The sequence below is a fragment of the Oreochromis niloticus genome, linkage group LG15 (assembly GCF_001858045.2).
Source record: "Oreochromis niloticus isolate F11D_XX linkage group LG15, O_niloticus_UMD_NMBU, whole genome shotgun sequence".
NCBI lineage: Eukaryota > Metazoa > Chordata > Actinopteri > Cichliformes > Cichlidae > Oreochromis > Oreochromis niloticus.
In genome coordinates, this window is record NC_031980.2 from 21,839,838 (window position 1) to 21,861,715 (window position 21,878).

Sequence of the window (21,878 nt, forward strand, 5' to 3'; positions counted from 1 at the left end):
AAATAATCAAATAACTGGGCTGCCATAGCTATCGCTAACTAGCACATATGCTAAAGGTAACTAAAACCAATACACACAAGTAGCAGTGTAAACATCTTAAGCATGGAACATTAACTCACGTTTATGTGACGCACACCATCCCCAACAAATACAGGATGGGCTATTTTTTCCCTTCCCAGCAGCTCTCTCCTCAATTGTTAGCCCAGGAACAAACGAAGACCATCTAGCTCAGAAGTCCCATGAATCCCATCACTGCCCAGAGGCTGCTGGGTAATATAGTTCACACTAACACAGGGTTTTCTACACTGTCTTTCAGTCCAGCTTTCTCCAGCCACTGGTAGGATTTCTGGATATCAGCCACCTCCGCTATCTGCCGGTGTTACATACCGTGCAGGGGCCTGTTCTTCCATGATGGTGCCTCCTCTTCCTCCTCATTCTTGGGTTTCTGCTGCCTGAGGTATTCACTGAGCACGCGGCCATTTGGGGCCATCTTACTAATGTATTCGTGGATGTTTGTTGTCTTGTCCTGGACCGTGGTGCTGACACTGACCAGTCCCCGGCCTCCTTCCTTCCGCTTAGCATACAGCCTCAGGGTGCTGGACTTGGGGTGAAGCCCTCCATGCATGGTCAGGAGCTTCCTTGTCTTGATGTCAGTAGCTTCTATCTCCTCCTTTGGCCAGCTTATTATCCCAGCAGGGTACCTGATCACGGGCAGGGTGTAGGTGTTGATAGCCCGGATCTTGTTCTTACCGTTCAGCTGACTTCTCAGGACTTGCCTGACCCTCTGCAGGTACTTGGTGGTTGCAGCTTTTCTAGCGATCGCTTCATGGTTCCCATTTGCCTGTGGGATCCCCAGGTACTTGTAGCTGTCCTCTATGTCTGCAATGTTGCCTTCTGGTAGTTTGATCCCCTCAGTTCTGACTACCTTCCCCCTCTTTGTCACCATCGGACTACATTTCTCCAATCCGAATGACATTCTGATATCATTGCTGTATATCCTGGTGGTGTGGATCAGTGAATGGATGTCTCATTCACTCTTGGCCTACAGCTTGATGTCATCCATGTACAGGAGGTGGCTGACAACTGCTCCATTCCATAGTCGGTATCCGTAGCCAGTCTTGTCAATGATCTCACTGCGGGGATTCAGGCCTATGCAGAACAGCAGTGGGGACAGAGCATCTCTGTGGTAGATCCCGCACTTGATGGGGACTTGTGCTATGGGCTTGAAGTTGGCCTCTAGTGTTGTCCGCCACATCCCCATTGAGTTCCTGATGAAGGCTCCTAGGTCCTGTTGATCTTGTATAGTTCTAGGCATTCCAGGATCCAGGTGTGGGGCAATGAGTCATAGGGCTTCTTGTAATCAATCTAGGCAGCGAGCAGGTTGGTGAGCCTAGTCTTGCAGTCTCTGCTGACTGCTCGGTCTACCAGTAGCTGGTGTTTTGCGCCTCTGGTATTCTTGCCAATCGCTTTCTGTGCCCCACTCATGTATTGATCCATGTGCCTGTTCATCTTAGCCACTATGATGCCTGACAGGAGCTTCCACGTGGTGCTGAGGCAGGTTATTGGTCGGTAGTTGGAGGGGACCGGTCCCTTCTGGGGGTCCTTGAGGATCAGGACTGTCTGGCCTTCGGTTAGCCATTCTGGGTGTCTCTCGTCAACTAGCAGTTGGTTTATTTGTGCTGCCAGGTGCTCATGGAGTGCAGTCAGCTTCTTTAGCCAGTAGGCGTGAACCATGTGGGGGCCTGGTGCTGGCCAACTCTTCATACTGGAGACCCTTTCTTGGATGTCTGCCACTGTGATGGTTACTGAGCCCTGTTCAAGGAGGTTGCTGTGGTCTGCCCTCAGATCCACTAGCCACTGAGCATTGCTGTTATAGGTTGCGTCCTTCTCCCATATGCTCTTCCAGTATTACTCCGTCTCCAGCCTTGGTGGTGCAGTTCTCATATTGCTCCCCTGCCACTGAGAGTACACCTTGGCTGGTTCTGTGGAGAACAGCTGGTTTATTCTATATATGGATATATACATATATATGGATATATACATATATATATATATATATATTATTATCCCAGCAGGGTACCTGATCACAGGCAGGGCGTAGGTGTTGGTAGCCCGGATCTTGTTCTTACCATTCAGCTGACTCCTCAGGACATGCCTGATCCTCTGCAGGTGGTTGCAGCTTACCTAGCGGCCTCCTCATGGTTCCCATTTGCCTTTGGGATCCCCAGGTACTTGTAACTGTCCTCCATATCTACAGTTCTATTCCCTCAGTTATGACTACCTCCCCTCTCTTTGTTATCATCTGACTGTACTTCTCCAGTCTAAACAACATTCCGATGTCATTGCTGTATATCCTGGTGGTGTGGAATCGATGTCTCGTTCACTAAAAGTCTATGCTAGGGTCCTGGAAAGGAGAGTCCGTCCATTAGTCAAACTTCAGATGCATGAGGACCAATGCTGTTTTCGTCCTAGTCGTGGAACACTGAACCAGCTCTTTCCCTTCTCAAGTATACTTGAGGGTGTATGGGAGTTTGGCCATCCAGTCTACATGTGTTTTATGGACTTTGATTAGGCACAAACCGTGTCTCTTGGAGTGTCCTGTGGGAGGTGCTTTGGCAGCATGGGGTGTCTGGCCCATTTCTATGTGCCATTCGATGCTTATACAACCGTTGCAAGAGTTTGGTCTGCATAGTCGGCAATAAGTCAAACTCGTTTCCTGTGGGTGATGGACTCCACCAGGGCTGCCCTTTGTCACCGATTTTATTCATAATTTTTATGGACAGCCTTTCTAGGCGTACCCAAGTGGCGGGAGCTTTCATTTGGGTAGTCTCAGAATCTCAACTCTGCTTTTCGCAGATGATGTGGTTCTGTTGGCTTCATGGGGTTATGGCCTCCAGCTCACACTGGAATGGTTCACAGCTGAGTATGAAGTGGTGTTAGTGAGAATCAGCACCTCCAAATGTGAGGCCATGGTCTTTATCCGGAAAAGGATGGTGTGCCTACTCTGGGTCAGGGACAAGTTGCTGCCCCAAGTGGAGGAGTTCAGGTATCTCAGGGTCAATGTGTGGGTTATGTTTCTGTAACCATGGTTAACCAAGAATTAATGGAGTATCAGGGGAGGTAAACGTAAAAAAGGTGATAGTCTCCCGGTGATTACCAGATGTGACAGGATTAACAGGTGTGGTCTGATGACTAATCATAGCAAAAACTTGACTATTTAAAGGAATTGGGGCTCGAGGGGAGTGCGAGGCAGGTTTAAGATTCTGGGCTATGTTTATGTCAATCAAATTTTCTTCAGCTCCTGAGTTGGCTAGAGTGTCAAAAATGTGGGTCCTTAGTCTGGTTACAATAGAAACAGGTAGCAAGAAACGGAGTTTTTCATTGTTTAACCCTTTCATGCATTTCATGAATTATGACAACGTCAATCAGGATTTTTTTCTTGAGTGTTTTTATTCATCTTTAGGCATGAAAAGATTAAGAAAAATACTTAAGAAAAAAATTAAAAGGGAGTTTGTCATAATTCATGCATGACAGGGTTAAATAACAATGATTACAATGAAACACGTCATACATCTATAGCAACATTAAACGACCAGTGGGTGCCAGGGTATGGCGTGACAAATCAGTGTCCTATGTAGTGGTTTATGTGCAAGTATACAATCAACACTGACACAAATACAAGAAAACAGCCTTTGAATAGCTGTCCACTGTAGCGACCACTATGCGTGAAAGGGTTAAGGCACCGTCCACCCCACCTGAACTTACTGAGGGGCTGCACAATTTTGGGCGAACCGGGCAGGTGATGATGAGATGGCCGGACCTTCCGCAGCATAGGCACTCCCCAGAACAAAATCATCGCTCCCGCTCTTCTGGGGAAATCCATGAGCCACCAATTTGCATGGGCTCTCGCAGAGGCAAAGGCGAACGAGCATGAGCGGAAGTTGACGACAGAAGAGGTGGAAGCAACGGGGAACTAAACACAGAACAGAACAGAGGCTTATGGGATTTGGAGTGTTTTTCCATCTCTCTCTCCCTCAGGTGACTATTGATTTGGGTGACAGAGAGACTAATTCTTCAAATGAAGACTGTTCATCTTGGGCCGCTAGCAGGAAGTAAATCCAATGGAACTGTGACAGGAGTCATACACAGAGAGGCAAAGTTAGACACGGGAGAATCACGCATGTAGCTGAGCACAAGGAAAGTGTACTGGCCTCGTAGAACCACTTTCTACTATCCAGGAGTTAAACACCTCCACACAAAAGTCACTGACGCCAGAGTGGGTTTAGACTTTGCTTTATATGGCAGGTGTGAAACTGTAACAACAAATACAGTGAATATGAGTGCCAAATTAAAATAATTACTTGAGGAGCTGCGTGACCAAGGTCTAATGCTAACACCAAACAACTGTCTACAAACCATAAATTAGCACGTGTAATACAACATCTAAGTAACTGCTATTAATCAACATAAAGTGCCAAACAATAATGCATACTCACAGGGAATGCCTTTTTATCAGCCTTTCACAGCATAGATCACACTAATCAGTCGATTGTCTGAGTCTTTTTACACTTCCCCTGTCTGCACACAGACCATGCCTTTCTCTTAAAGGGCCAGTGCACTAACCAAACAAAACATGTACAAATTTGACAATAGTCAGAACACTCCCCGCCTGGTATCTTAGGGATACCACAACAGATATCTAAACATCACTAGATAACAGAAAAACCATTTCAGAAATGGGTCTATAATAAGTCTTAACATTTCCCTTGGAAGCAACTCTAACTTCGGCCTTTCTGATGATTCCATCTTCGCTTGCAACTGTCTTTATGATTACGCCCATTGGCCACTCATTTCTTCTTGTTTGTTTGTCCTTGAGGAGAACGACATCTCCCTGTTTAATGTCAATGTTCTTGTGGTGCCACCTTTGACGAATTTGGAGGCTGTGCAGATACTCCTTGCGCCATCTGCTCCAGAAAGTGTCTGCAAGGAACTGAACCCGCTTCCAATGGCTTCTGAGCATTTCTTTGGGTCCTACACCATCACAGATGGTGGGTACAACTCCAGTCTTTTGTGTCAGCAGCATTGCCGGTGAGAGAATGTGAGGATGTTCTGGGTCTGATGATACTGGCAACAACGGTCGTGCATTTAATATAGCTGTGACTTCTGCAAGAAATGTGGTCAAAATCTCATGAGTGAGTTGAACATGACCAGTTTGCAGCAGCATGTTATCAAGTATTCGCCGTGCTAAACCAATCATCCGTTCCCATACTCCCCCCATGTGGGAAGAATGGGGAGGATTGAAAACCCAGGAACACTTCTGGTCCTGCAGAAAGTGTTGCACTTTGTCTTTCTCTGGTGCATTTGTGGCCATCTCTTTGTGAGCATCAATGAAATTAGTGCCGCAGTCTGAGCGCAGTTGTTTTGCGGGTCCTCGGACGCCTCAGTGCGTTAATGAAACTCGAAGAGCTCATCTCCTCCACTACTTCAATGTGGACAGCCCTTGTACACAGGCACGTGAATAATATTGCCCACCGCTTTCTGTTTGCTTGTCCCCCTCTTGTTCGCCTTGTAGTTACTTCCCATGGGCCAAACATGTCCATGCCCACGTAAGAAAAGGGAGGCTCAACTTGGAGGCGATCTACGGGCAAATCACTCATTAATTGCTCCTCAAACTTCCCTCTCAGCTTCTTGCATGTCACACATTTACTTATGACTCTGCTAATGCATCCTTTCCCTCCCACAATCCACAAGCCACTTTCTCGGACAGCGCCCTCTGTAAAATGCCTGCCTTGATGGCTTACTTTCTCATGGTGGTGGCGCACAAGGAGGGTAGTGATGTAGTGACTGCCTGGCAAGATTACAGGGTTGGTGTCTTTTACTCCCAGCCCCGCACGATTAATGCGACCACCGATTCTCAGCAGATTGTCACTTCCAATCACAGGGTTTAGTTTTACCAGCGAGCTGTTTTTAGGGAGGTTCTGTTTTTCAGAGATCCGCTTTATCTCGTCTGCATATGTTTCGAACTGCACATTTTTAATGATCATTGTCTCTGCTTGATCTAACAGTTCTGGGGTGATGGCCGTTTTACAAATGTGCCATCCTTTACAGTTTGGCTCAACGTTTGATTGTGAAAAGCATTGTGCGATGTGAATCAAGTTTGACATGGTTTTCCGAAGTGAGCACCATGTGGAGAAACGCTCCCAACGTCCTGAGCCCAAAACTTCCTTTGTTATGTTAGTGCAAAGCGTCTTTACCTCTGGGCGTACCTCTGCGTCGTTGTCTGGGTCCAGCAATTTGTAATCAGTCTGCTCTAGATGGATGTATGAAGAGCACTGGAGAAACGCTGGACCTGTGAACCATGTCGTGTGTTCTAACTCAGCAGCTGGAACTGATCGTGAGCCGTGGTCAGCAGGATTCTGGTCGGTCGTAATGAAATGCCATTGTTCTGGAGTAGTTGACTCTCTAATACGACACACACGATTGTTTACATAGACATAAAAATGTCTGGATTGGTTATGAATATAACCAAGAACCACCTTGCTGTCTGTATAGAAACTAGTTTTGTCTATAGGGTGATCAATCTCTTCACATATGACCTCTGCCATTTCAACCGCCATTACTGCGGCACAGAGTTCGAGCCTAGGTACAGTGAGTTCTGGCTGTGGAGCGAGTCGTGCCTTACCTAGGGCAAACCCAACCTCTGTCTTGCCATCCCCAGTGGTGACCTTGAGGTATGAAACTGCACATATTGCCTTCATGGACGCATCTGAAAAGACACAAAGTTCTACACATTCAGCCTGTGACAGTGACATTTTAGTGTAAGTGCGTGGAACATTGACTTTGCTGAGGCATTGGAGGGACTGTTGCCATTCTATCCATCTGCCTTTCAGATCCTCTGGGAGAGGTGAGTCCCACTCTGTTGTCTGTAGCAACAACTCTCTTAGAAGCAGACGTCCTCGAACGGTGACTGGGGCCAAAAACCCGAGCGGGTCAAACACACTGTTCACAGTTGAAAGGACTCCTCTTCGTGTGTATGGCTTTTCAGCGTGAGGAATGTGAAAAGTGAAATAGTCCTCCATTATATTCCACTTTACTCCAAGACTGCGCTGATCTGGGAGTTCATCCTCGAACAGGTCCAGATTTTGGAGATCCTTGGCTCGGTCTTGAGGTGAGAATGCGTCCATCACTTCAACCTTATTTGATGCTATTTTTAAGAGGCGAAGGTTTGAGTCTGCTAGCATGTCTTGTGTCCGTTTCAGGAGGTCGATAGCATCATGTTCGGTGGGAACAGACTTTAAAGCATCATCAACATAAAAATCACGCTCAATGAAATGGCGAACATCTGACCCGTATTTGGCTTCTCCTTCCTGCGCAGCCCTCCTCAAACCATATGTGGCTACAGCAGGCGAGGGGCTGTTTCCAAATACATGCACGCACATCCTGTAATCCACGAGCTCTTTCTGTGGATCGTTGTCTTTGTGCCAGACAAACCTCAGTACATCTCTGCAGTCCTCGCGCACCAGGAAGCAATAGAACATCTGCTGGATATCTGCGGTTACTGCAACTGGATGTTTCCTGAATCTCACTAGCACGCCTAATAGACTGTTGTTCAGATTGGGTCCTGATAACAGCACTGTGTTGAGCGACATACCTTCAAACTGCGCGCTGGAGTCAAATACCACTCGGATTTGTGACGGCTTTTGAGGATGGTACACTCCGAAATAAGGCAGGTACCAACACTCTTTGTTCCCTTGTAATGGGGGTGCGAGCTCCGCATGCCCATTGTCCAACATTTTCTGCATAAAGTCTATCAGGTGAGCTTTCATTTCTGGGTTTTTGTCTAGAGTTCGTTCAAGTGACTTGAGGCGACTGAGTGCGTAGCGGCGATTGTTAGGCAGCAATGCTCTGGGCTGGCGGAATGGCAATGGAGCCACCCAGCTTTGTGACTCATCCTGGAAACACTCATTGTCCATGATATTCAGGAACTGCAGATCTTCCATGGAGGGTCCAAGCTTATTGTCATCCTTGGTCTGGCAGAAAACATTGTTTCCTATAGTTCTGTTTTGTGTTCTGTCCTTTATGTTTGAACCACCAAGTACTAAGTGTCGATTTAAGAGACTGGTGTCTGGCTTGACAGTAAAGTGGCTTTCGCACGGGGAAAAATGAGTTGGTCTTCCATCCGATAGAACGTGAGTCTTAAAAGTAGAGACTTGGGAAGGCTTATGAGTATTGCCTAAGCACACATCTCCTATTATCACCCAGCCTAAGTCCAGTCTCTGTGCGTATGGTGCATTGTGCGGACCATTGATCTGACTGCGCACTTTATGAACTCTCAAAATGTCTCTTCCAAGCAACAGCAAAATGTCTGCACCACTGTCCAAGGTTGGTATTTTGTGTGCTATGCCTTTGAGGTGACTGTGTGCGTAAGCCGCGGAGGGAGTGGGAATTTCCTCTCTTTTGTTGGGAATCATGTTGCACTCGATTAACATGGGCAGCTGAATAGTGAGGGAGCTATCGATTGCCTCTATCATATTCCCAGAGGCTCTTCTGCCAGAAGTGAGACCTATGCCACTGCATGTCTGGAGGGTGTATGCCTCTGTCTTACCATTAACCTCGAACATGTCAAAAAACTCAGAGCGTGCTAGTGAAACGTTACTCTGGTCATCTAGCATGACATACATTCTCTGGCGTTTACTAGGATCGTTGGCAGGATAAACGTTAACCAGGCATATTTTTGAGCAAGATTTCCCAGAAAATCCTTCCCCACATACCTCAGTGCAACTTGAAACAACTGCAGTCTCTTGTAGTTCTTGTTTCTCCCCGCCGTGACTTGCTGGGGCTGAAGAGCTTTGGGAAAGCGAGGAACATCTGAATGCAGAGCTGTTGGGTGCTTATCACTGTTACATTCAGAGCATTTGATTTCTGCTTGACAGTCGCGAGCTACATGTTTGTTAGAAGCGCAGCACTTGAAACAGATGTTGTGTTGCTTTAATATTGCCTTTCGTTCCTGAATTGGCTTTTCTCTGAAACTTCTGCACTGTTGTAAGGCGTGAGGTTTGTTGTGCACAGGACAACATTTGTCCGGTCCTTCCTCAGATATGGCCGTAACGTTGGTTTTATGCACTGAAACTGACCTGCGGTTGTTGCTGTAACCATCTCCAAGCTTGTCCCTTTTAACTCCAGAGTTGCAGGTTGACAGCAGATTGAAGCTTGGATCGTTGCGTGCCTTTGCTTGTGTCTGTATGAACTGTAAGAAGAACGTGAATGGAGGGAAGGTCACCTTGTGCCGCTGCTTGTAGTGTGAGCCTTCCATCATCCACTTGTCTTGTATCCCATACGGCAGCTTATCCACAATGGGAGCGACACCTCGCGCTGTATCGAGATAGGAGAGTCCATGCAAGTACCCTTCTTGTTTTGCTGCATTTATTTCCTGCAACAGATCACTCAGCTCTCTTAGTTTTTGATTGTCTCTGGGCCCTATTTTAGGAAATTGATCAAGTTTGGTGAAAAGAGCACTTTCAATGGCTTCTGGCGACCCATAGATTTCTTCTAGCCTCTCCCAGATTAGCTCTAATGCCACAGCTGGGTTTGTTATGTTTACAGCTTTAATGCGATGTGCATGCTTGGTAGATTCTGGGCCAAGTGATTTCATAAGGAGGTTGATTTGTTCAGACGCCCTAAGCTCTAGAGTGTCAATGGCGTTGATGAAAGATGACTTCCAAGATAAATAGTTCTCCGGCTTGTCATCAAACTTGGTGAGTTCAGAGGTTAACAACTGACCTCTCATTAAATATTTGGCAAGCTCATTAGAGTCCCTAGAGGAATTTGGATCTGGAGGGTAGTACTGAAAACATCCAGCAGAGGGTGGTGTAAACCCTGGTGAGACATGGCTGAGGTGCTGCTGATAGTTAACAGAGTGTAACTGTTGTCCTTGCCTTTCAGGTGAGTAATGTCCTTGATCAGGGGGTCTGAGGGAGCCATGGTCCTTTGGTGCTGAGGGCAGTTCATCCGGTGACATGTCCGGTGGCTTAGGTCGATTTGCATACTCGCCTTTTTCTATTTTGACGTCCTTCGATTTGACTGAATCACTGCGTGCCTGATGCAGATTGACATAGTCTGTAGTTCGCTCATGAGAACTCTGTGTCTCCTTTGGTAAGCTCAGATGCTCATCACTCATGTCAAAATTTGCAACAGCAGACTCCAAGACAGCTGCTTCAGCGGCTGCGGCCTCAGCTTCACTTTCTTTTGCTAGAACATCAAGCTTTGCATCTAATTTGGCTCTTTCTATTTTAAATTCAACTTCCTTCTTTGCAAACTCAGCTCTTTTTTGGGCAGCTTCAGCTTTAGCACGGGCAGTAGCGGCGGCTAACATTACGCTAGCAGTGGAAGAGCGGCTAGATTTCTTTGACGTCGTGGATCTTACTTCATATCCTTCTTTCTCCATCTTTAAGCTGATTGAATGTGCATTTATGCTGACTTGGTGTCACTGCGTCTGTTGTGCTGGTCTGGATACAGCGTGTAACAATGCAGTCTTCATCGTCGTTGTAGTGTGTCCCTTTTCACTGTACTGGCCTCGTAGAACCACTTTCTACTATCCAGGAGTTAAACACCTCCACACAAAAGTCACTGACGCCAGAGTGGGTTTAGACTTTGCTTTATATGGCAGGTGTGAAACTGTAACAACAAATACAGTGAATATGAGTGCCAAATTAAAATAATTACTTGAGGAGCTGCGTGACCAAGGTCTAATGCTAACACCAAACAACTGTCTACAAACCATAAATTAGCACGTGTAATACAACATCTAAGTAACTGCTATTAATCAACATAAAGTGCCAAACAATAATGCATACTCACAGGGAATGCCTTTTTATCAGCCTTTCACAGCATAGATCACACTAATCAGTCGATTGTCTGAGTCTTTTTACACTTCCCCTGTCTGCACACAGACCATGCCTTTCTCTTAAAGGGCCAGTGCACTAACCAAACAAAACATGTACAAATTTGACAATAGTCAGAACAGAAAGCCTAGTAGCAGGATGCTAGCACCCAAGGTAGCAGGATGAACTGGTGAAGAGTAGAAGGCCAGTTTGGGCAAGTTACTTTGAAAAAGTGATTAATTATAGTTATTAGTAAAAGTAACTGAGTTAGTAACCAAGTTACAATATTCTAAAAGTAATTAATGACTTGAAAAGTAACTATTGTGTTACTTTAAAAAAAATGTTTAACCCTCTGGGGTCCAGGTTATAGTTGGCCACTTTTGACTTTACCTCTACATTTTACCTTTAAAAACTACTTACTTTGGCTTGTTTGGTATCATTCTTTTCAGCACAACCTCAAATGTCTGAATTTACAGTTATGTTTTCATTTTGACATACTGTATTAACACAATTGATCTAAAATCAGACAAAAAACATAAAATCCGAGTAGAAAAAGTTATATTTTTTACTGTAACAACCACAAACATGCTTAATGAATCATATTTCATCATTTTAAATGCAAATATAAATTGTAGATTTTAAAATCCTACGCACAAGTTTTGCAAACAACAAAGTTATTTGCAGCCATTTTATTCTGTCCCCTGTAGGGATGGGTATCGTTTAGGTTTTATCCGATACCAGTGCCAAACCAGTACTTTTGAAACGGTGCTGGTGCTTAAACGGTGCTCAAACCGGTGCTTAAAGAATGGAGAACACAAAATAGGTCCAAAAACTTCTCATGTTCAGCTGTTTTTTTGTAAAATGATAACAATGTTAGCCTTTTCTGCAGCTATGGGGCATATATGGTATCACTCTTGGCTGGAAGCAGTGCTTAATCAATGAAAAAAACACAAACTTTGTCCAAAAACCTCTCATGTTTAGCTGTTTTCCACTTTTTCTTTGGTCATTTTAGCCTTTTTGGCCAGGGTGAAGGGAGTATCTGCCATCAAACAAGAAGACAGCGGCATTTAACTACGACGGTGTTTGCTAGTTCACCTTACATGCATTAATTTAATAACGTGTTAGCCTACTCAACGTAAATTACACACGAACAACATTAAGCTACTCACACAGAGGAGAACGGCTGCTGCTGCCATCATCATCCGTCATCATTTCTGCTACACTGGCAGGGCTAGGGGCCAGGACTCTACTCGTCGGGGTTTTGGGGGATGTTGCTAACTCCAGGTCCGATAACAGGCACCACACCCGCAGTAGATGTGCTCGGTGTGAGGTCTCGCAGCAAGCTATCAAACACGGCGCATTTCTCGGCTTTTAAAAAAACACTATGCGTCGCCAGGTGTTTCATCGGATTCGAGGAGTTACCTCATTTGCACAGTATCACAGTATTAGCTTAAAGCACTTGTTGTAGGCTGCTGGGTTTGCATCTTTTGCTGTGAAGTACAGTCAGACTTTTGACCGCTTCGCCTTGGGCATTTTTAATCTGTAGCTCTGCTCTAAAAGAACGTACGTACCTGGGCCCGCCTACTATCCTCGGAAACGTAAAATGATTGGCTAGAATCTAAAGTCTATCACAGCTCAGGAAAAAAAAACACCGAAATAAAGCACCGAAATGTGCGCTGCTTTTCGGTCTGGTTACTACCGTTCCCTAGTCCCCTGCGTGTGTGGTTCTGGTACACGAAGTGACAGATAGCTAAACATATGCCGTAGGCACTGAAAGTGTTGAATGATGAGTCAGATGTGAAAGTAAAGTTGAGGGCTGTTTACTTGTTTGTCTTCATCAATGTACATCTTACAGTGCTTTCCCAGAACTTGTGAAACTACAAAAAATACAAAAAAGGAAATATGCTCAAGGAAAATAAAGAATTATGCATTTGCTTCACATGGCGAACAGATTTAGGCATTTTTATATAAATCTCTAAAAAAAATATGCATAAAATCAATAAAATATACATCACTCACTACTCATAAAGATGAAACACAATTCAAACTTACAAACAAAGCTTCTCCATGGCATAACACAGGTGGATGCTGAAGGATTAAACAGGGAGACCTTTGGTATACCTCACTGTGCAAATCCCAATACTAAAATGGCTTCCTGCATTACCCCACTCATGTGACCCTAAACATCCAATAGGAAGGAATACAAGCCAAACCACAGAAAAATTCACTTGACCGCAGTCTCCAAGCTAACTACTAGGAGATGCTAAAATTCTCAACGTGCACATAACATTACACTTTACCTTTTACCCTTTTTTAAATAACCATTTCAAACTATTTATATAACAATCAGGTGTTCTGCATTAAATAAGATACAATACAATACAATACAATACAACTTTATTTGTATAGCACATTTAAAAAACCAGCGGCACACCAAAGTGCTTTACAATAAAAACAGGAAAATTAAGACATGATTAAATAAAAGACTATTAACGAAGTACCACATATGTCATCATGTTGAGGGCACTAATTATATAGGAATAAAAGGGAATATAAGAACAAAGTTACTAAGAACAGATATAGCTAAAAAATAAAGTACATAAATAAAAAATTGAGCCAAATATAAAATAGGGACACTAACTAGATGGAAAAGCTATGTTAAATAAGTGAGTTTTTAAACAGGATTTAAAAGATAAAATGGAGTCTGACGCACGGATAGCGGGGAAGGTTGTTCCACAGATTAGGTGCAACCAGGGCAAAAGCACGGTCACCCCTAGATTTAAGTCTAGATCTAGGCTGAGCCAAGAGTAATTGGGCTGAAGACCTGAGGGCTCACCCAGGGACATATAGACTAAGGAGATCGACAAGATAAAGAGGGGCTAAATTATTTATAATTTTAAAGGTGAGCAACAATATTTTAAATTCAATGCGATATTTTATGGGTAACCAATGCAAATCAATAAGAACGGGGGTGATAGACGCATGCTTTCTGGTGCCAGTCAGGAGGTGAGCCGCAGCATTTTGGACAAGCTGGAGTCTATGAAGGAGAGCGGAGCGAAGACCAAACTAGAGAGAATTACAGTAATCCAATCTAGAAGTCACAAAAGCATGAATGAGCTTTTCAAGATCTTTATGAGGGACATAGTGCTTAGCCTTAGCAATAAGGCACAGTTGGTAAAAGCTAGATTTGATTACTGAGGACACTTGTTTGTTAAATTTAAAAGAGCTATCCAGCAGGACACCTAGGTCACTAACTGAGTCAGAGAAAGAAGTGGCAAAGGAACCAAAGGTATCAGCTAATAGGCCCCAAGGGATATGGTTGCCAAACACCACAATTTCTGTTTTCTTTTCATTCAGGATAAGGGAATTGCCTGAAAACATTCACTGACTTCTCTCATGCACTTGAGGAAGCAGTGCAACGAAGGAGCAATGTTGTTATCATCTAATTGAAAATATATTTGTATATCATCGGCATAGAGGTGATAAGAAATGTTATATTTTTCAAAGATTAAGCCTAGGGGGAGCATATATAATGAGAATAACATTGGGCCAAGCACAGAGCCTTGGGGCACACCACAGCATAAGGATGCAGTTGAGGAATAATAAGTACCCAAGGTAACGGAGAAAGACCTGTTCAAAAGGTATGTTTTGAACCAGTTAAGGGCTTCACCCCGAATGCCCACAGTGCGTTCTAACCTCGTTAATAAAATATTATGGTCAACCACATCAAAAGCTGAGGACATATCCAATAAGACTAATACAGCAGAATGCCCTAAATCAGTAATTAAGAGAAGATCATTAAGGACTCTCAGCAAAGCTGTTTCGGTGCTGTGGCGTGGTTTATGTCATGAGCTAAACAAGGAACAGTCAGGGGGAAGAAGCTCCGAGAAGGAGAAGGAGTCATCAGGGCGAATCAAGGTCTCTGTCAGGAACAAGATGTCAAGCCCTGAAGAGAGGAAGAAGTAATTTAAGATAAAAGTCTTGTTCACCAGTGACCTTACATTCAGTAGAGCCATCCCCGTCATAGGAGTTACGTCTTTGCTCGTAGCGCGGCGCAGATGACTGAGATTGTTGCAGCACACACCACCTCTGGAAGACGATATCTAGGTCCAAATAGGTAGGCATGCCTCTGGGAGGGCGGGGTAGTCTTGCTGCCCGACAAAGCAAATCCACCGACGGCTGAGTGATCGAACAGAAAACAAGTGCCGGGAGCTGGAAGAGGTAGGTAGAAGGTCCGTGGTAGCATATGGATCAGCCATGGCCTGAGCTCGAAAATAAGCCTTAAGGCGGACACGAATGCCGCTCCGTTTACCCCACTTCCTGTAGCGTTTCTTGCGTAGGATGGGTAAAGGCAGGCAGGATACGCTGGTGGAGGAGACCGAGTGCGTCAAAGTGGTGCCTCCCAAGGTCCATCGTGAGTCTGAGCCATGAGATTGAGAAAAACGAAGGTCCAAAAGCATTTGTCGGTCATAGGTAATTAGTGCGTTGCCACCAGATGAACATAATGTTAAAAGAATGAGTAGTACTATGCAAAAGTCGAGAAGAAGGAGTCTAAAGCAGTGACGAGGATAAAAGTAAGGACAGAGAGGAGAAGGAGGACGGCCAGCCGTACACACCGGCGCCATCTTGGAATCAATCACACAAATAATGCCACACAAATTATTTGTGCCACTCCAAAAAAATCATTTCTGTCCACTATAAAGGAGAACATCACAACCTGATAACTTCAGGTCTGACAGCAGGCGGTGTACCACTCCTGCTGTTTTTACCTGGAGACAGCAATCGCCTCATTGTTCTGACACACAGCACAAAACTATCTACAACACTACACACTAACTATACAAGACAACACATTAACTACACACTCCAAACACACTAAACGTCACAAATCTCTCACATCTCAAAACTCACTCACTCTCTTTTTCTGCTGTCTCTCTGTCTTTCTGTCTTCCCCCTCTTCCTAAACAACCAAATGTCATGTTGCCATATCATTTTTTGATTGGTCGACATGGTACGTTTTTCCACCAGCACGAAAGCGCTGTTTTTGTTTTGTTTTTTTATTTTTTGGTCATAAGCAGAGAGTGCTTGCTAGCGCTGTCCTTAGATGTTAAACGTGATGAAATTATTGAGGAAAAAGCGCCGCGTATATATTGTTTATCATGACTCTGGTTTTATGTGGCCTATCAACACAATTTAAAAACTGGTATATATCACCTTGTTGCTTTGTAATCTTGAAGTGGTCATGTGATTGGCTTACCACGACTACTTTATTCTTCCTCAGTCAAACACCAGCACTCATGCGATTGTTTTGCCCCTTTAGCTCCAGGTGTTGTGCCAAAAAGTGATTGTGATTGCCGTCCCCGGGAGCGCACACAGCTGCTTAAAGCTGTAGCGCCCAGATTACTTACGTAGACAGCTACTTCCGTGCAACTGATATAAGGTGCGGTAAGTTGAACACAGCTTCAACTGTCTGCTTGCTGAAAAATAGTAACGTGACCGCACCGCATTTTATTGTTAGTAACGGTAACAGCATTGTAACGATAGGAATAGTAATTAGTTAGATTACTCGTTACTGAAAAAAGTCATGCCGTTAGTAACGCCGTTACTTGTAACGCCATTATTCCCATCACTGTGGAAGGTGGCACCGGTTTAAAAACTCACCTGCTGATTGCTCTGGAATGAGGCACAGGTGAGAAACTCTGCCTCAGAGGTTGGATCCTGGGATATAGCCCACACAGATAGGAAAACCTTCAGACACTCCCATTGAACATGACAAGACATTTATATATTAGACAAAGATAACACACAAGTCAACACAAAATGCAGTTTATAATTGAAGTTTTGTATTTTTAAGGGGGAATAAATCCAAACCTATACGGCCCTTTGTGAAAAAGCGTTTGGCCCCTAAACCTAATAACTGATTGGGTCTGAGTAACACTCATCACTCAGGCCTCTCACATACGGACTCTATACTCAGCACTACTTCCAAGCACTTTGTTCTCCAATGTGTGCATTCCTGTTGTGTGTCTCTGTCTTGTTTTGTATATAGTCCTTTTGATTGTATATATTTCTGGTTAATAATTCTGGTTCTATTTGATCTCACCTCTGCATTTCATACTGTTGATCACAATATCATGAAACATAGGCTCAAGGACTTGTTTGGGATCACTTGTGTTTTCATGCTGTATCTATCTGAGAGATCTTTTACTGTCTGTACAAATCAAGTGCTGTCTGAAGCAACAGTTCTGACTTGTGGGGTTTGGGGTCCAGATCTCTTTTTGATTTATATATTTCCTCTAGGCCAAACTATCAGAAGTTACAATAATATTACCATCTCTATGCTGATGAAATTTAATTATACTGTTCTTTCAAAGCTTCTGAGTTTTATAAATGATCTTGTTTAAGTAATTGTCAGACAGAAATCAAGCAATAGTTAAACGACAACTTCCTCCAGTAAAATACAAATATAACAGAAACTTTGATTATTGCCCCTAACAATATGTTCTCAGAAATTAAGCGGCATATCAGCTTCTTAGGCTCTTCTGCTCAATTGAGTGTCAGAAATTTGGGCAGTTCAATGTTGCTTGAGAATCACTCCAAATAACTGGTTAGGAACTGTTTTTATTATCTACCTTAGATTACTGGTGTCAAAGGTGGAACTTGAGATTATTATTCAAGCTTTCATATGTTCTCATTTGGATTACTGTTATGGTGATAGCATATTACTCCAGTTTTGGCTTATCTTCATTGGTTGCCAGCAAATTTTAGGTTTCACTTTAAATTTTTGACCTGTTGAAACCTTATGCTTCTTCCCATGCACTCAGGTTTTCAGGTCAGACGTTCCTGTTGGCACAAAAAAAATGTGGGGATTAGGCTTTTCAGGCAGTGGCACTAAAATTGTGGAATTCTCAGACTTGACACACTTTTTATCTGTGAAAAGTGCTATATAAATTAATTTTATTTAGTTACTTAGAGATCTCAAGTACTTTGTTTCTTATTTTTTCCTGAATTTCCTCGGATTGTACCATGATATCCGGCTTTTGAGGATCTTTTGGTCTACTCCATTTTGTACTGCAAGTTATATTTAAGTGATTTCTTGATTGATTTTTTTTTTTTTTTTTTGATGTTCTTAAGTATGTAAGTGTGACAAACATACATTTTCTTCCACTTATCCGGGGGCCGGGTCGCTGGGACAGCAGCCCAAGCAGAGAAGCCCAGACCTCCCTCTCCCCAGCCACCCCCTCCAGCTTGTCCGGGGAAACACCCAGGCCAGCCGAGAGATATAATCTCTCCAGCGTGTCCTGGGTCTGCCCCGGGGCCTACTCCCGGTGGGACATGCCCGGAACACCTCAACTGGCTCTTTCGATGTGAAGGAGCAGTGGCTCCAACCCAACAGCACCAATCCGTCTGTCGATCTTCCGCTCCCTTCTACTGTCACTCATCAACAAGACCCCGAGATACTTAAACTCCTCCACTTGGGGCAGGAACTCGTCCCCTGTCCCGGAGTGGGCACTCCACCCTTTTCCAGCTGAGGACCATGGCCTCAGATTTGGAGGTGGTGTTTCTCATTTCCACTGCTTCACACTCAGCTGTGAACCTCAATTCAATTCAATTCAATTTTATTTATACAGCGCCAAATCACAACAGCAGTCGCCTCAAGATGCTTTATATATCGTAAGGTAAACCCTATAATAATACATACAGATAAAAACCCAACAGTCATATCTCCCCCCCCCTATGAGCAAGCACTTTGGCAACAGTGGGAAGGAAAAACTCACTTTTAACAGAAAGAGATCTCCAGCAGAACCAGGCTCAGGAGGTGCAGCCATCTCCCACGACCGGTTGGGGTGAGAGAAGGAAGAAAGGACAAAAGACATGCTGTGGAAGAGAGACAGAGATTAATAACAGATATGATTCAATGCAGAGAGGTCCATTAACACATAGTGAGTGGGAACGGTGACCAAAGAAGAAATACTCAATGCATCTTGGGAATCCCCCTGCAGCCTACACTTATTGCAGCATAACTAAAGGAGGATTCAGGGTCACCTGATCCAGCCCTAACTATATGCTTTAGCAAATAGGAAAGTTTGAAGCCTAATCTTAAAAGTAAAGATAGTGTCTGTCTCTCGAATCCAAACTGGAAGCTGGTTCCACAGAAGAGGGGCCTGAAAACTGAAGGCTCTCCCTCCCATTCTACTTTTAAATACTCTAGGAACAACAAGTAGGCCTGCAGTGCGAGAGTGAAGTGCTCTAATAGGGTGATATAGTACTATAAGGTCATTAAGATAAGATGGGGCCTGATTACTGAAGACCTTGTATGTGAGGAGCAGGATTTTGAATTCAATTCTCGATTTCACAGGGAGCCAATGAAGGGAAGCAAATATAGGACAAATATGCTCTCTCTTTCTAGTCCCTGTCAGTACTTTTGTTGCAGCATTTTGGATTAATTGAAAGCTATTCAGGGAGTTTTTAGGACATCCTGATAATAATGAATTACAGTAGTCCAGCATAAAAGTAATAAATGCATGAACTAGTTTTTCAGCATCACTCTGAGACAGGATATTTCTAATTTTATTTACTGTGCAAATGGAGGAAAGCAGTCCTACATATTTGTTCAATATGTGCGTTGAAGGACATGTCCTGGTCAAAAATGACTCCAAGGTTCCTCACAGCATTACTGGAGGCCAAGGTAATGCCATCCAGAGTAAGAATCTGGTTAGATACCATATTTCTAAGGTTTTCAGGGCCAAGTACAATAACCTCAGTTTTATCTGAATTAAGAAGCAGAAAATTAGAGGCCATCCAGGTCTTTATGTCTTTAAGGCATTCCTGCAGTTTAACTAATTGGTGTGTGTTATCTGGTTTCATGGATAGATAAAGTTGTATGTCATCTTCATAGCAGCTGTGTCTCATCCCCAGTCATGGTTTTGTGAGTAGACATAGTCCTGTCATTCCTTTCCTCATTGTCATAGTGCCTATTACATTCCTCAGTGTCTTACTAGCCTACTTTAGTCTTTGTTTGCATTCAGTTTTTTGTTATTCATTTTGTCTCAAATTCTTCATGTGGGTCCTCATCTTGAAATTCACAATGCTAGATGAATTTATTCAGGTATTACTAGTAAGAAGAGGCCTCACGGTTGACTGGAGAGATTATATCTCTTAGCTGGCTAGAATCATCTTGGTGTTTTCTGGAAGAGCTGGAGTATGGGGCTGTGGTGAGGGAGGTCTTGGTGTCTGTTTAAATTATTGCTCCTGCAAACTACACTTAGCAAAAATTGATGTGTTAAAAGTCAGGCAGCTGATTTGTGAATGAGCTTCCTCTGGTGGAAGATAGACATTTAGTTGAGACATTTAGTTGAGGGAATTACAATAACCAAAATGTGATGAGATAAAGACACTGTTTGTTTGTTTGTTTTCAAGTTCTGCATGAGATTAAAAAAAACCTTAGATAGCACCTTTTAAGAAACCCAAGGACATGTTACAAAAGAAAAATTTTATAAAGAAAAAGGGTTATACGCTAAAAGCTTTGTGTTTTGTTTGGTTGTTTGGGATCTTATCCCTGACAGTGTTCACCTGTCGTAGAATATAGAGTTATTATACAGCTTTATATGTGTCTGTGAAGGTTCTTGGTCATCCAGGTCATCATAGTCTAAGGAGCTTGGAAAGAAAAGCGTCTGGACTTCCTTAAGTTGCTTGAAGACGTCTCTCATTCGAAAAGCTTCTTCAGTTCTAAGGTCAAATGATAGAGATTAGAATTAAGCCCTATGGGAGTGCCCCCCCTTCCCCAAGAGGGACATGGATCCCCTATTGATAATAAAAACAGTTCCAGTACAGTTAACACAAATGTTAACCAGGCTCTTCATGCTAACACTAGTTGTTTAACCATTAGCAATTACCTGATAGCCACAATAGCTGTCTGTTATGTTGAGGTAGCGGTATTGGCTATGGCTACTTAATAATGCTATATAGTGTTAAAACTGTTTTTAATAATAGTTACACACCAATCACTGCACATGAGTTTTCGTATTTAGGTCATACTTCACACATGTGTTACTAGCCTAATTTCTATCTGTATGACTCTTTAGGATTCTTTTAGATAATATCTAAACAAAATGTATACATTAATCACTAATATCTCCCCACAGCAGCCTGAAGTTTTGTGTTTGAGAGAAAGAAATATTTTATTAGAATGAGAAAACAAAAACTGATTGAAAGAATGAAGCGCTTCATGTCAGGGCACCGCCAAGTTAAAGGATGGAGAGTGTCTAAAAGCCTAACTAACAAAGGTACTGACACCACAAACTGTGCACATTATTGTATAAAAGATACAACTAGAACTACAAATGTGAAAAAAATGCTAATTAATTGAACATTTACTTAAAATATTAAACGTTGGATATGGCTCATATCAGCCCTAAGAAAAAACAGAGATGGGATAAATAGATGTGTCATTCATACAAACCTCTATTTCTTTTTAATCAGAAGAGTTTATAAGAAAGGAATCCTAGAAATTGTTTCAAAAAATATAAGAAAAAGTCCACTAACACTGCCTGAACTGGCACATGGCTAGTAAAAAAAAATACTATAGAAGGTACCACTGACACATATCACATCTGATACTGGGGATGGCACACTCATGGTTAAATAGTTGATGATTTCAGTCTGTATGATTAAATGATGGCAATTCTGATTTACTAAAGGTCACCTGTGCGGTTCCTCCGGGGTCACTAGTGGGCCCCATACATGATGTAACCTTTATTTGCTGATGAAACTAACTTAGGAAAGTTTGGAACAGCTTCTGAATCCAGAATGCAGAGAAAAAAGGTTGTTGCTGTATCTGTGCCCAAACTCTTCAAGTCATCTCCAAACCTTTTTGAAATCTTATTTTTATTTCTCAGCATTTAAGCCAGACATTTGTTTTCTTCTATTTTCTGTTCTTTTTATTGCCTTTATTGTTTTATTCTTTAAGCAATACAGTAATTTCAGTCAGTGTGTGTT

At 43.1% G+C, this 21,878-nt stretch overlaps 2 protein-coding genes and 1 long non-coding RNA gene across 5 annotated transcripts in view; 1 reads left to right on the top strand and 2 right to left on the bottom strand.

The window, feature by feature from the left end:
* LOC109194858 (uncharacterized) overlaps positions 1–21,878 on the top strand; it is a 38,491-nt gene that overhangs the window by 13,116 nt on the left and 3,497 nt on the right. The gene's annotated exons all lie outside the window — the stretch shown is intronic.
* Positions 3,628–7,717, bottom strand: LOC112842528 (uncharacterized). The gene is made up of 2 exons (XM_025899267.1): positions 4,497–7,717; positions 3,628–4,313 (listed from the first exon to the last, which is right to left on the bottom strand). The coding sequence occupies exon 1, from the start codon at positions 7,647–7,649 to the stop codon at positions 5,394–5,396; it is 2,256 nt and encodes a 751-aa protein (XP_025755052.1). The 5' UTR covers positions 7,650–7,717; the 3' UTR covers positions 3,628–4,313; positions 4,497–5,393.
* On the bottom strand, positions 12,705–13,167 carry LOC102078486 (uncharacterized). Its single transcript, XR_267758.2, has 2 exons — positions 12,933–13,167; positions 12,705–12,757 (listed from the first exon to the last, which is right to left on the bottom strand). It is a non-coding gene; the product is annotated as an uncharacterized LOC102078486 (long non-coding RNA).

What these genes read in the sequence shown, in the direction of transcription:
- LOC112842528 (XM_025899267.1), bottom strand. Translation starts at nt 7,649, where the DNA reads ATGTCGCTCAACACAGTGCTGTTATCAGGACCCAATCTGAACAACAGT.